The sequence below is a fragment of the Carassius auratus genome, unplaced genomic scaffold (genome assembly GCF_003368295.1).
Source record: "Carassius auratus strain Wakin unplaced genomic scaffold, ASM336829v1 scaf_tig00048982, whole genome shotgun sequence".
NCBI lineage: Eukaryota > Metazoa > Chordata > Actinopteri > Cypriniformes > Cyprinidae > Carassius > Carassius auratus.
The window spans coordinates 47,819-62,500 of record NW_020527099.1 but is presented as its reverse complement, the minus strand read 5'-3'; the positions used below and the strand labels follow the sequence as shown (position 1 = coordinate 62,500).

Below are 14,682 nucleotides of genomic sequence, written 5' to 3'. Positions count from 1 at the left end.
TGGGAAATGCAAACGTTTTACAAGGGAATGCAAATTTAAAAAATTTCAATTCTCAAAAATTCAAATTTTAGAGCAGAGTACAGTGCTTCCCATTAATTAACTTGATTTCAAAATTAATTGAAAATAAAATCTCCAACATGGTATTTTGCCAAAGCATCCATCAATGAAACCACAAAATCACCATATGGCTTAGTAACCAAATCCCAAAAAGCAGTTTAAATTGAATTAAATAAGTAGATACGAAGACATGAAGATTACAGCATTTCACTGGAACTGACATGAGACACATTTGTAATCCAGTTGTGACAGAAACGTACAGCTCTCTCGGCTAAATATTCTAATTTTACTATTGTAATGTAAAAATGTTCAAATCAATCAATAAATAATTTAAATATATATTTTTTTCAATAAATTATAATTATAATTATATTATATCATAATTATATTATTATTATTATTCCTAGAGCAGCAATATAATATACAATTATATTATTATTATTATTTTTATTAATTACACAAGTGATATAATAATAGCAACAACAACAACAACAATAATAATAATAATAATAATAATAATAATAATAATTATTATTATTCCTAGGACAGCAGTATAATATACAATTATATAATTTTTTGTATTATTAATTACACCACTGATAATATAATAATAATAATAATAATAATAATAATAATAATAATAATAATAATAATAATAATAATAATAATAATAATTATTATTATTATTATTATTCCTAGGACATGATAATAAATATTATTATTATTATTATTATTAATTACTCCAGTGTGCATGTGATGTGAATGTTTTTTAATCTGTTTAATTTGGTCAGTGAAGCTCCTAGTTTTGCTGTCAAAGTGCACAAGATTGATGATGCATTTATCTGTGAAATGCACAAAATCTTCTTCCACACCCGTCTTAGACGGACAGAAGTCCACCTTAGTCTCACATGATCCTGTGGGAAACACTGAAACCTTCTTTTGATCTGATCTCTGTTCCTTCATCGGCATCACTCATCCTCTCGTGAACACTCTCCTCATCGACTGCATTGTGTTAGTAATTCCCTCATTGTGTGCGGTCGGGAATATAAAGCTCTGATACGGCTCTGGAGACGCTGGGATCCTCCAGGGTCTATTTTGGACGCCGTTCAGGAAAAGAAAAGTGGGATACTGAGTTTCTCTGCTGTGTTGCTATTACAGGAGCTACTACACCGAAACACTGCTGACTTCAGGATGTGTGGAAATAAAACACAAACATACTTCTAACAAATGCAAAGACAGCTGCACAAATCTTACTATCGCTCATTGATGTACTTTATCTAACAGTCCTTATCAAAGAAAGAATGCTCCACTATAAATAAAGAGCAATAATGTCTTTTAGTGACAGTATTTTCTGTTCATGCTTTAAAACTCTTCAGTGCACTCTCCTCAAATAAGTTATTTAACTATTATCTCAAGACATATATTGTATTTATTAGATTTTTTTTTCTGATTGTGCATGTTTATTGTATTTTTATTGTGCTATTAAAATGCCTTGCATCTTATGTGCTGAATGAAATCCAATATATGATGCATTTCATAGCATTTTTGCCTTTGATAAGCATTTGTGAGAAGTTTTGTGTTCTTCTTTAATCAGAAGGAAAATAAAACAAACTCATGCTGCCTGTCTGCATGGGCTTCTGGGTCACAGAGACTATTAATTAACACTACTAGGTTATTTAAAGCCACAAAGAGGCAGAGAATAGAGCCAGTGTGTATGCAGCTCATAGGAACCGCTGAATAAATACAGTATCTGTACTGAAGGGTTTTCTTTAGCTCCGCTTCACACAAAGCTCACATTGATCGACTTCCTCTCTGAATATTGTCACGGAAGAAAGCGACGCTGAATGAATGACTCTTACACAAATTGATGTGTGGTTTGTTCGGAGGACAATATTTGTCTGAGATACAACTATTTGAGAATCTGGAATCTGAGGGAGCAAAAAAATCTAAATATTGAGAAAATCATCTTTAAAGTTGTTCAGATGAAGTTCTTAGCAATGCATATTACTGATCAAACATTAAGTTCTGATATATTTACAGTAGGAGATTTACTAAATATCTTCATGAACATGATCTTTACTTAATATCCGAATGATTTCTGTCATAAAAGAGAAATGTATAATTGTGACTCATACAGTGTATTGTTGTGTATTTCTCCAAATATCCGTCTGAGACACTGATGCTGCTTCTGTGCTGCAGGGACAGAATTGATCTCAACAACATCTCAAAGTGTGCTCAGATAAAGCTGCATGTTCAGATTTACGCAGACTGATTCAGTAAAGAGCATCCGAGGTCGAAGCAATCCGAGCTGTTATTGTCATTCAAATAAAAGCCTGATCACAATCAGTAAATCAGCGGCTAATGCATGTGCCATTATTTATGTCTCAGTCGGGGATAATTAGTTACTCGCTGCTGACGGGAGAAATCTCTCACGCCTGTCACACAAAGACACAAAGCCTTCATTTAAGGCGATGTATTTACTCCTGAAAATAGCTCAATGTGTCACGGGCAACACTAACATCACATCTGGCCAGCGGATACACACACACACACACACACACACACACACACACACACACACACACACCCTCACACACAGACACACACACACACACACACACACACACCCACCCTCACACACACACACACACCCTCGAACCCCCCCCCCACACACACATACACACAAACACAAACACACACACACACACACACAGATACAGACACACACACACACACACACACCCTCACACACACACATACACAGATACAGACACACACACACACACACACACACACCCTCACACACACACACACACACACACACTCACACACACACACACAGACACACACCCTCACACACAGACACAGACACACACAGACACACACACACATCACACATCTCACACACACACACCCTCACACACACACACACACACAAATCCTCGAACCCCCCCCCCCACACACACACACACACAGACACACACCCTCACACACAGACACAGACACACACACACACACACACACACATACACACACACACACACACACACACACACACCCTTCAGGGTCAGAGGAAATTGGTTTTATAAGCGCAGAAGGGCCGTTAGTAAACAATGCATATATCTGAGATCTCAGACACTCGTTCATGAAAGTGAAGCGGCTCTTTGTGGACGTGTTCTTTGCACCGGGACACAGTCTTCCTCCGTCGTGCGCTCGCAGGCAGAGGAGTGTGTGTTGACAAGCAGGGTTTACTCATGGAAAACTCCACAGTGCACACTCTGTTCAGAGACTTTTGATGCTAGTCAGCGCAGAACAAAGCAGCTCAGTCGCACCGCCCCGTGTGGCTTTCTTCGGGGTAAGCCCTGGTTTATCATCAATGTTCTGTACAGTTCACGTGAAGAGCAACAATGAGCCAAACTCCCTCACAACAGTTTTGTGTTTCTTTGAGAAATGTTGCATGCCTTTACAAATGTTTCACAAAACTGTGCGTTTGCATGCAAACTCAAAGCCTTCTAGTTTACATGAGATCATGAGCGGAACAGAGGCCAAGAGCTTTTATGGAATATCTTTATATGCTGAACTATTAAGAGTCACCATCATGGAGATTAGTGTTGTGTTCAGTGTGAATGCGCTGGAAACGCTGTGTAACCTGCGGCTCGCTGGCACTGACTCCGGTTGTTGTACGTGAAGTGATCATCGCAGCTCTGAGACGAACAAACACAGCCGTCGGCTGTCAGATTACAGCCAGAAAACACACACGCCGGGTTCACGGGACCCACAAACCTGCGATCGTGACGGCGAGAAGCTGAGAAACAGAGGTATACAGGTCAAACGCAGGCTAGCGGTGATTAATGCGGCATATTAATCGCCACTTACTCGAATGTAAACTTGGACACATTTCTGGTTGAATGAATTTAAATTAATCTATGTTTAAATAACTTTGTGCTGAACATAAACACTGTGACACGATGGTTTATGAAAAGATATATCAAGTATTATTAACCTTTTAAAACACATGCCACAAGAGCTGCGTGCTTGTCTGCTTTGGGACGTGTTCCCGACGCAATTAAACAAAAGGCAATAAAAAGATTATTGTGCTGATACTAATCAAATCTAATAAAAGTTTCTGTTTATTTAAATGCTAAATACTGTTTATTTTAGATGGTGTATTTTATGGAGGGCAAAATATATTTGTTTAAAGGGGTCATGTGAAATATCCTAATGATTTTTGGCATAAAAGAAAATGTATAATTTTGACCCATACAACGTATTGTTGTATATTTCTACAAATATATCCCAGAGACTCAAGACTGCTTCTGTGCTGCAGAAATATTTGGAGAGCAAAATCTATTTTTTAAAAGCTTTTAAAAGAATAATAATTCATAAAAAAAAATATTTTTAAAACAAAAAGCTAATTCAAAATATGAAAATATACTTTAATATTTTAGAATAAATAATAAAATAGCATTGATAAGTAGTAAATATAATGCTATGTCAGTATCACTGATATACTATTATAGTTTCTGTTAATTTTCTGAATTACATTTTAGATTTTCTGTTTTTCATTTTAGTTAAATTATAAGTAATTTTATTATGTTTTTGTCATTTATTTAAATATTTATTTACTGGCTTTATTTTATTTAGTTCGAGATAAATTTTCGAACTTCGAATTAAAATAGAAGAAAAATTTTATTTTATTTTTTCCTTGCCAACAAGCAAATGAATATATTTAAGGTGAAGTACTAAAATAACTAATACTAAACTAAAAATCCTGAGGAGAAATAATTAAATAATTCATTTAATAATAAATGAAAGATAAATTGAATTTAAAAAAGCACAAATATATTAATAAAGCCTAAATTAAAACTAAATTGATACTGAAAATATAACAAATACCAATTATTTTAATAAGAATAAAATTAATAAAACAAATATTTAATATAAAGTTAATAAATAGTATGATTTTTAATAAATAATTCTAAAATAACACTACTAAGCTCAATATGCTATTATATTTTTGTTAATATTTTGATTTAGACAATTTTTTTAAGTTTCACCTTAATTTTATTAATTTAATTTTAATTTTACTGAGTTTGAGTCATTTTTATTTATTTTTTAAAATATTTACATAGCTTTTTGTTTTAGGTAATCTAGTTTTCGTTATTTTAATTAAACTAAATGAAAAAAGAGATTAAATAAAATAAAGTTTCTTTTATTTTTTCCCCCTTTTTTACATTTGTTAAAAAAAAAAAGTTTCAAGAAACATATTTTTAATGGTTTTAATTTTACTTTTTAGTTAATGATAATAAACTTGCTTAGTCCTGTAAACTGATCTGACAATAAATACTGACAATAAAACCACTTGACTAAAACATAAAGGAGCCCAGAAAGAGCAACCTCGGAGTAATAGTAGAAACAGCTCCAGTCTCTCTAACTTTCACTGCTTCAGGTTTCTCGTGAGCTCTCCTGGAGTCTCACATGCATCTCTATGTTATTCCTCTGCCATCCGCATGTGTGTTAAATACGTCTGGAGTATCTACATCAGATGCAGGTTCTAGCTGAAGACCCCCCAGCCTGCTGCATGTGAATAAACAAAGACAAAGTGGCTTCGGCAGCTCCTACGAACGTTCCCCCATGATGCTCTCCTGGGGATTGGCTCACAAACGCTCCCCAAACAAAGCAGAATAAAACTGCTCAGGAGACACAGCAGAGATGCGTTTCTACTCTAACAGTCCTGAGGATAAGTAAAATCAGACCTAAAGTAATAGTAGATGTGCTTATTAGCTCATTTCTTCCACTGATCTCATTTTTGTCTAGAAGAACAACTGAGGTGTAATGTGTTTCCTGATATTTCCCAATACCGCGTTTTGGGGCATTAGCATGGCAATACTATAGTATTTTGGGGGCAATACCATGTTTTTGGACATGTATTATGGTAATACTGTGGTACTTTGGGGACTTTACAATGCTTATGGACAGGTGCGATAGCAATACTATAGTATTTGGAGAGCAATACCATGCTTTAAACATTACCATAGCAAAACTATAGTATTTTTGGAAAGTACAGTTATTTTGGGGCCTTTTCCATGATAATTCTATAGTATTTTAGGGGCAATACTATGCTTTGGACATGCAATATGGTGAAACTACAATATCTTGGGGTAATACCATGTTTCTGGACATCCACCATTGAAATACTACAGTATTTTTGGATAATACCATGTTTTTGGACATGCACCATGGAAATACTACAGTATTTTTTGGGTAATACCATGTTTTTGGACATGCACCATGGGAATGCTACATTATTTTTGGATAATACCATGTTTTTGGACATGCACCATGGAAATACTTCAGTATTTTTGGGCAATACCATGTTTTTGGACATGCACCATGGAAATACTACAGTATTTTTGGGTAATACCATATTTTGGACATCCACCATGGAAATACTTCAGTATTTTTGGGCAATATCATGTTTTTGGACATGCACCATGGAAATACTTCAGTATTTTTGGGCAATATCATGTTTTTGGACATGCACCATGGAAATACTACAGTATTTTTGGGTAATACCATATTTTGGACATCCACCATGGAAATACTTCAGTATTTTTGGGCAATATCATGTTTTTGGACATGCACCATGGAAATACTACAGTATTTTTGGGTAATACCATATTTTGGACATCCACCATGGAAATACTTCAGTATTTTTGGATAATACCATGTTTTTGGACATGCACCATGGAAATACTTCAGTATTTTTGGGCAATACCATGTTTTTGGACATGCACCATGGAAATACTACAGTATTTTTGGGTAATACCATATTTTGGACATCCACCATGGAAATACTTCAGTATTTTTGGGCAATATCATGTTTTTGGACATGCACCATGGAAATACTACAGTATTTTTGGGCAATATCATGTTTTTGGACATGCACCATGGAAATACTACAGTATTTTTGGGCAATACCATGTTTTTGGACATGCACCATGGAAATACTACAGTATTTTTGGGTAATACCATATTTTGGACATCCACCATGGAAATACTTCAGTATTTTTGGGCAATATCATGTTTTTGGACATGCACCATGGAAATACTACAGTATTTTTGGGCAATATCATGTTTTTGGACATGCACCATGGAAATACTACAGTATTTTTGGGCAATATCATGTTTTTGGACATCCACCATGGAAATACTTCAGTATTTTTGGGCAATACCATGTTTTTGGACATGCACCATGGAAATACTACAGTATTTTTGGGTAATACCATATTTTGGACATCCACCATGGAAATACTTCAGTATTTTTGGGCAATACCATGTTTTTGGACATGCACCATGGAAATACTAGAGTATTTTTGGGTAATACCATATTTTGGACATCCACCATGGAAATACTTCAGTATTTTTGGGCAATATCATGTTTTTGGGCATACACCATGGAAAAACTACAGTATTTTTGGGCAATACTATGTTTTTGGACATGAACCATGGAAAACTACAGTATTTTTGGGCAATGTCATGTTTTTGGACATGCACCATTGAAAAACTACAGTATTTTAGGAGCAATATCATGGAAACACTGTAGTATTTGGGGGTAGAGATCCATTACCATTCTAAAAGAGAGAGAAATAGAAACCTACAGTGCTATTAGATGTGGATATCAGCTCAACTCTCCCACTGATCTCATTGTCATCTAGGAAAAACAAATGAGGTATAATGTGTTTTCTGATTTATTATAAGGCCCAAACAGGCTCGTATATTAACCTCATTCTTAGACATGACTGAGCACTGAAACAAAGCAGCCAGATATTGGTGCATTTGGCACAGAAACTTCCCATTTGTGGAAACCCACGCCATCACAAACAGGCTTTTAAAACCAGCCGTTGGACACCCAGCCAAAACTTTCCCTATTATTTCCTGTCACCTCAGAATGATCCGCTCCGCCAACGTCTTTTCCGTACGAATACTTTCTGTGAGGATATTTTCATATTTTCACATGACCCTGAACACTGGCGCCCACGAGGCACATCTGTTCACGTCTGGCGATCACAGAGTGGTTTGTGTTTATGTGCACAGGTTTACCAAACAGAGTCTGGATCGAACTAGAAAATCCAGAAAGATGAAAAAACATGGGGAACTTACTTGGTCTCTAATAAAAACAGCAGTCTAAAGTCTCATTTTGGATTACTTGACATTTTGACATTATAAACATCATGGCAACAAATTGGGTGTCAAAATAAGTGTAAAAGTGTCTCTACTAAGTAAAAAATCAGTGTTCAAACAATGGTGTACTGGTCATGGCACTATGGCAAGACTATAGTATTTTGGGAGCAGTACCATAAAAATACTGTAGTATTTGGGGAGCAATACCATGTTTTTGGAAACGTGCCAAGGCAGTACTATAAGATTTTGGAAATGGAAATGGAAATTAAAATAACAAAATAGAGTAAAGGTGTTTCCACCGACTGAAAGAACCAAAAAAGTACCATGGTATTATCAAAGGTCTTCTACGACTATTTTGTTTTCCTGGAAACACACTTGCTGAATTCAGATTAGTCTCAAATAAAAACAGTCTGGTCTAGTGTTGTTATCTAAAGTCCACATGATAACTAGTTTAATCAGTTTCAAGGAGATTGATTGCACACGTTGCGCCCTTCTCAATATTGTTGTTTCTTGTATATAATAGTTACGGGTCAAATGTGGGAGGCTGATATTTTATCAGTATAAAAAGGCAAAGAGAAGAACATGGTGACCAGACCGAGAGAGGAGACTGACCTCAGAGGAAAGTCTTTCAGACGTCTGATAGAAAAGACTAAACAGGCGCTCGAAATGATTGAACTGCTAAGATAGATTCACATTGGACCAGTTGGGAAACCTGTTTGAAAACAGTCATTATTCTGTTTGGAGACGCTAGTTGTGCTGAAATAATACACTGCAGCTTTAAATGGGCAGTACTGATGATGTACAGGTTGTTAATTAGCATATTTGCAGGTTTTGTTTGCAGATCAGAATAAACTGCAGAAAATTATCATTAGTTTTGTCCAACAAATCCATAAATGCAGTCCAAATATTCTGACAGTACATCAACAAAATCGAATTATTATTTTTTTTCAAATAGTGTTGAAGAAGAACCTTTTGAAGAACAATGGAAAGGTTCTATGGATGTTCCAAGGTTCTTCAAGGAACCATCAAAGACTAGTCTAGAACATTTACTTTCAAGAGCATGTGACCAATGGATGTACCCCCCAAAAAAAGACTGATATACTGTACAATATTCACCAATCTCTTTTCATTTTCACGTCTTCCATTCGCCTTCGGCCATGTCAGAATAGAAATAGCCTCATTAATTTCTGTGCTAATGGGAGGGAAGAAGTAATTAATGATGACAATCATGAATAATGTATTACTATCCTAAAGAGATGCATGTTAATCAGTGGCTGGGAAATCTGCATTTAGTCCCCTTTAAAAACTGACCACACCGAGAATATCTGAACCTGAAAAGCAAAAGGCTTTTTATTTAGGAGCACTTGGATGCAACTCAGGGGTTGATTTTAGGATCGAGATCACGCAGACAAACTAAATCACAGCATCTTTTACAGTTATTTTCAACATTTACACACTAAATCACACAGTTTCTGAAAGCTGACACTCAAACAGCAGAAACACGCTCCAAATCTGCAAAAACACACACTCATTCTCAGTCTTTGACTCAGTTTTCGGTTTCATAAAACAATTTTGCGAAACACAAGACGTGATTCTCTATGTAGCACACACACATCTAACAGGAATTAATATATTTGCAAATATTTGCTTTTGAGATGTGTTTGTGAGATTTGAATACAGCACTTAGTTTTGCAAAAGATGTGAGGCGTTCTGCATTGTGCGAGTTTTGGATTTGTGTGTAAAGTAAAAAAGCTGTGTAACTGTGTAAGCAGTTGAACAAAAAACATAAGTCGGACTCGTTGTGGATCATTTGTGAAGGAATTAACCCCAACGCTGGCCAGTAAATAGAACCCAATCAAGGCCTTGACCCCTCGGGATGAACCCCTGACCCCACAGGAGGAAGATGAAGACGAGGGCTAATTGAGCTCCGGAACCTTCCCTCAGAAAGACTTCTGCTTTCACTCAATCCCAGTGTTTAGACCTGGAGAAAGTCCAGCTCCAGCCTGCCGTTACAACCTTCTCCTGACTAAACTCTCGGATATGAGCCTAACATCACATCAGAGATCAAATCATCATGAGCCAAATCATCTTGTGCAGTTATTATTATTATTAAATCAATGAGTTACGAACTGAATGAGAATTAAGATTGGAATGGTAAACCTAGATTCACATTGACCGAGCAAATCTCATGAATAGCTTTGATTATTCTTGATTACGTCACAATTTGGACATTATAAACCTCACTGGAACAGAAAAGGAATTGTGAACTGAAGTGCAAAAAGTTCTGAAAGTACCATGGTATTATTTTCTGGATATGGAAAGCATTTAAGACATATATCTATGGCAAAACTATGGCAATACAAAAGTATTTTGGACAAGTAACTGTGGCAATACCATGTTTTTTTAGACATATATACTGTAGTATTTTAAAGGCAATACCATGATCAGAGAGTTTGTAATGGTTTTACTGGTTTTAATGGAAGGTCTCAACTAGTAATTGGATGCCTTCTATTGGTGGCTTGTTGAAACCAATAAATCCTAATGGAATATGTCCCAAATAAGACACTACACTGTTAAAAGTTTATGTTTTATAATGGTATGTGTAGTGGAAACCATTAGAAATTCTGTGACGGTTTCTATTGATTTAGTTTTCTTCGTTTTTTTCAGTAGGGTTGTAATCTGTAACCTTTTACATTTCCAAAGTAGCCTTCCCCAACACTGCACGAATGCAATCCTGTCTGTTCTGTTCTGTGATGATAAGCCTGCATTCAGCGCGCGCGCCACTGACCTCTGCAGACACCTGTCTCGGGTGCGCGCGCCGGTCCGGTTCTGTTGAGCGCCGCGCAGGTGAGTCCGGATCCGCAGAAGCCCAGAGTCCAGTCCGGTCCGCCGCACAGCTCGAGCTCCAGTCTGGAGCAGTGCTCGCATTCATGAGCCCCGATGACCCGAGAGCAGAAGCCCAGCAGCAGCAGTGCACTGAAGACCCTCGACCAGCTCCGGAGACACATCGTGACGCGCTCTGATGAAGTCCACACACGCGCAGATCCAAATATACAATGCTCAGAAAACTTCCCACACACTTTCAACCATGCACGTGTTCAGTGAGTGAAAGGTGTTCGTAAAGCTGTTACAGTGATGATGATGATGACTCTGTTCGTGAATCAAACTGAGTCTCAAACACACGTTCTCCAGCGAGAGCGATATCAAAGCCACGCCCCCTGACGATGACCGACGCGGAGCTCGTCCAATCACAAGCTCAGCACAAACAGATGAATGAAACATCAGCTACTTTAATCAGCAGATTGTTGCTTTTAAGTTTCTCTGTTTATATGCACAGAAACACTGCAGTGCATTGTTTTATTTCTGCCATTATTTTTAATAATTCACCTGAACCAATTCTTTAAATGTACTGAAAAGGCTATAGAAGTGGAATATTTTATTGTGTAAGTCTTTATTACTCAGAGTTTCCATCACAGGTTTTCTAGCTCTTGTACTGAGATAAGTTGAGGGTTTGAGAAGAGACGCTTCCACACACACCTCACTAATGCATGACGTCCAGTTATCAGGCTACAGGAGAGACTGGAGTGTTACAGCACACACACACACACACACGACCTCTGACCTCTGCTCTGATGATGTTGAGGGTCAAGTTTCCACCTCTGTGTCAAAGGTCACAGGGTCAGAGAGCACAGGAGCCTGTTATGGAGGAACAACGGAGGACAAATGTCTTCCCGTGAGGGCTGTTTAACACATTAACAAATCTTACAATAGTATATCAATGAAACTAAAAGAGCACGGTCACAGTAAACACAATGTATCATGCACTGAATAGACCCAACAATATGCAAATTATTATTAAAACTGAGGCTTGTCTTTATAGCGCAGGTGTTTTTGATTCTAAACATGCAGTTATTTAGTGTTCATCAGGTCGCAGGATTGCTTCTTCAATTTCTTTTACATTTACAATTATGCATTTAACTCATTGCACATCTTGTTAAATGCAGCAGGTCGTCTTGTTATTTTATGCATGTACTTTACACAAGCTCTGTGTTTCTGTGCACATAACAGAATGCAATGCAAGCTACATTTTGCATGATTTCTTTAGGTGAATTATTGTTATTTGGACTCTGAATGAAAGCCGTGCAGTGATGTGGTTTCTCATTGTCAAGCAGTGCTTTATTTGAAACATTCACCCATAAATCTCAGGCGTTTACCCCCAGTGCAGGGCCATGTGTGCCAGGAGATTGTGCAAGCAGGAAAAACTCACACAGAAATAACTTCAAATCATCCGCTCTCACACTGAGAAAAACAATCGCCGTCTTCCCAGCGCGCTTTGAACGCATCAAAAGCCGTTTCTCACCAACACAGAGACCATAAACACGTCTGTTTCTACTGTAAGTTCTTGTAACGAGACGCTTCATGTAGTGAACAAACTAAATCAGAAGCTGAAGAATGCAGAGCTCAGCGTTCGAAGATACCGATCCTCATTAAAACTGTGATTTGTCTTGTACATTCTCTCTCTGAATGCTTAAACTTTCACCCAACGGACATCAGATCAATCACTGCTCTTGGTGGGAAGCGAGTGCTGTTGTTTTCCTGTGACTCTGAACCGCTTCACGTCTCTGTGTGGAAGTCAAACTGCTGCTGGTGTTTTTAGAAACACATCATCTCTGTCATCGCAGTTCAGAGAGGGTTGTTCTGGACTCAAAACGATGATGCATCATCACACTTGGAGGCTTTTTAAGTTGCAAACAGCAAAAAGATGTGTTGGCGTTCATTTCTGTCTGGATGAAATCAAATAAACTTAGCATTGCATGCAAAAAACACCTCTTTGTGTCTTCTTTGTCCTGCTCCTTTTTGTAAGTCACTAAATGCATACATGTATGTGTAAATGCAGTTATAAGACAGCAACCTGTTTATAAAGTATTAGTAGTTTATCTCATACAGGTTTTGATCAGTTCTGTGTAAGTCTTCAACAGTGTAAAGGGAAAGCTGACTCTATGGACTGCATTAACTCATTATTGTGAATGATTCATCAGTGATGTAATTATTAAGAAAATAGTACTTTATACCCAGATCACAGGGAACTTCCAGTTAAAAACTATGGCATGATTAATATTTGATATACATTCTCGTAATGCTGAGAGGAAGCATGTTCTCAGAATGTCCTTATGTCATTTGTGCATTCTCAGAACTAAGCTGAATAACAATATAAGTTTTTCAGTAACAATAGAATTTTCGTATTACATTTTCAAAACGACAATAGTTCTTTACAAAAAAAAAAATCTCTATGTATAAAAAGAATGGGTGTTTTAAATGTTGACGAAGACATTGAAATGGAACATTCTCATCATGTTTCAAGACGATCAAATGAAACATTTCTCTGTTTGAGTAACCAAGATGAAATAGTCTTAATACATAAAAAAAAAAATGTTTTCATAAATTATATTTTTTAAAATTATGAAATGGAATATTCCTAACATTTGCATAACCAAGAAATCTTGACATTTTATTAATGATTAAGCTGTTTTAAATGTTGAGAGGACACTGAAATGTAACATTGTAACATCATTTCAAAATGATAATAGGGAATATTTCTTTATTGTTTGTATAGCCAATAAAAAAACTTTTATTAAAAATAAACCTTGAGAACATTCAAATGTATCATGTTTTCAAAATTCAAAACATTCATATAACCAAAAAGTATGTTAGTTTTAATAGATTAAAAAATAACTGGACATTAAAAAAACAAACAACAAAACATTAAGACATAAAGTTTTCATAAAGTTTATAAAATGGAATGCTCTTATAATGCTAAAACAACAAGATGAACCGCTCTCAATGCATTAAAACATTTGGAACGTTAGAAGCAGTGCTGTAAGTGGGCCGGTACGCACATGTCATTTGGACATCTGTTTTAATAGAGGTTTTAATCCTTTGCCTTCGCTGCCGCTTTTCAGAGCGCCCTTCACAATGCACGCTTCCTAATTCTTCCTAGTTCGGAGTATGGAGCGTGAATCATTTGAGTCAGTTCGGGAGTTCGGAGCGGGTTCGTGAATCATTGAGTCAGTTTGGGGATCGCAAATCATTTGAATCAATTCAGGAGTCTGGAGCGGCTTCGCGGATCATTTGAATAAATTCGAGAGTTCGTATAGGGTTCGCGAATCATTTGAATCAGTTCGGGAGTTCAAACCGGGTTCGCGAATCATTTGAGTCAGTTTGGGGATCGCAAATCATTTGAATCAGTTCGGGAGTTCGGAGCGGGCTCGCGAATCATTTGAGTCAGTTCGGGAGTTCAAAGTGGAATCGCGAATCATTTGAGTCCGTTTGGGGAACGCGATTCATTTGAGTCAGTTCGGGAGTTCAAAGCGAGTTCGCGAATCATTTGAGTCAGTTTGGGGATCGTGAATTATTTGAATCAGTTCGGGAGTTCGGAGCGTG

The 14,682-nt window shown here is 36.8% G+C and overlaps 1 protein-coding gene across 1 annotated transcript in view; it reads right to left on the bottom strand.

Annotated features, from left to right (window-relative positions):
- Nucleotides 1–11,433, bottom strand: part of LOC113089264 (cysteine-rich motor neuron 1 protein-like) — a gene marked incomplete at its 3' end in the record, with an annotated part of 20,410 nt that extends 8,977 nt beyond the window's left edge. Inside the window, exon 1 of the mRNA XM_026255968.1 lies at nucleotides 11,030–11,433. Coding sequence (XP_026111753.1) covers nucleotides 11,030–11,249 — 220 coding nt within the window. The remainder of the gene's footprint in view (nucleotides 1–11,029) is intronic.
- Nucleotides 11,434–14,682: the final 3,249 nt, after the last annotated feature.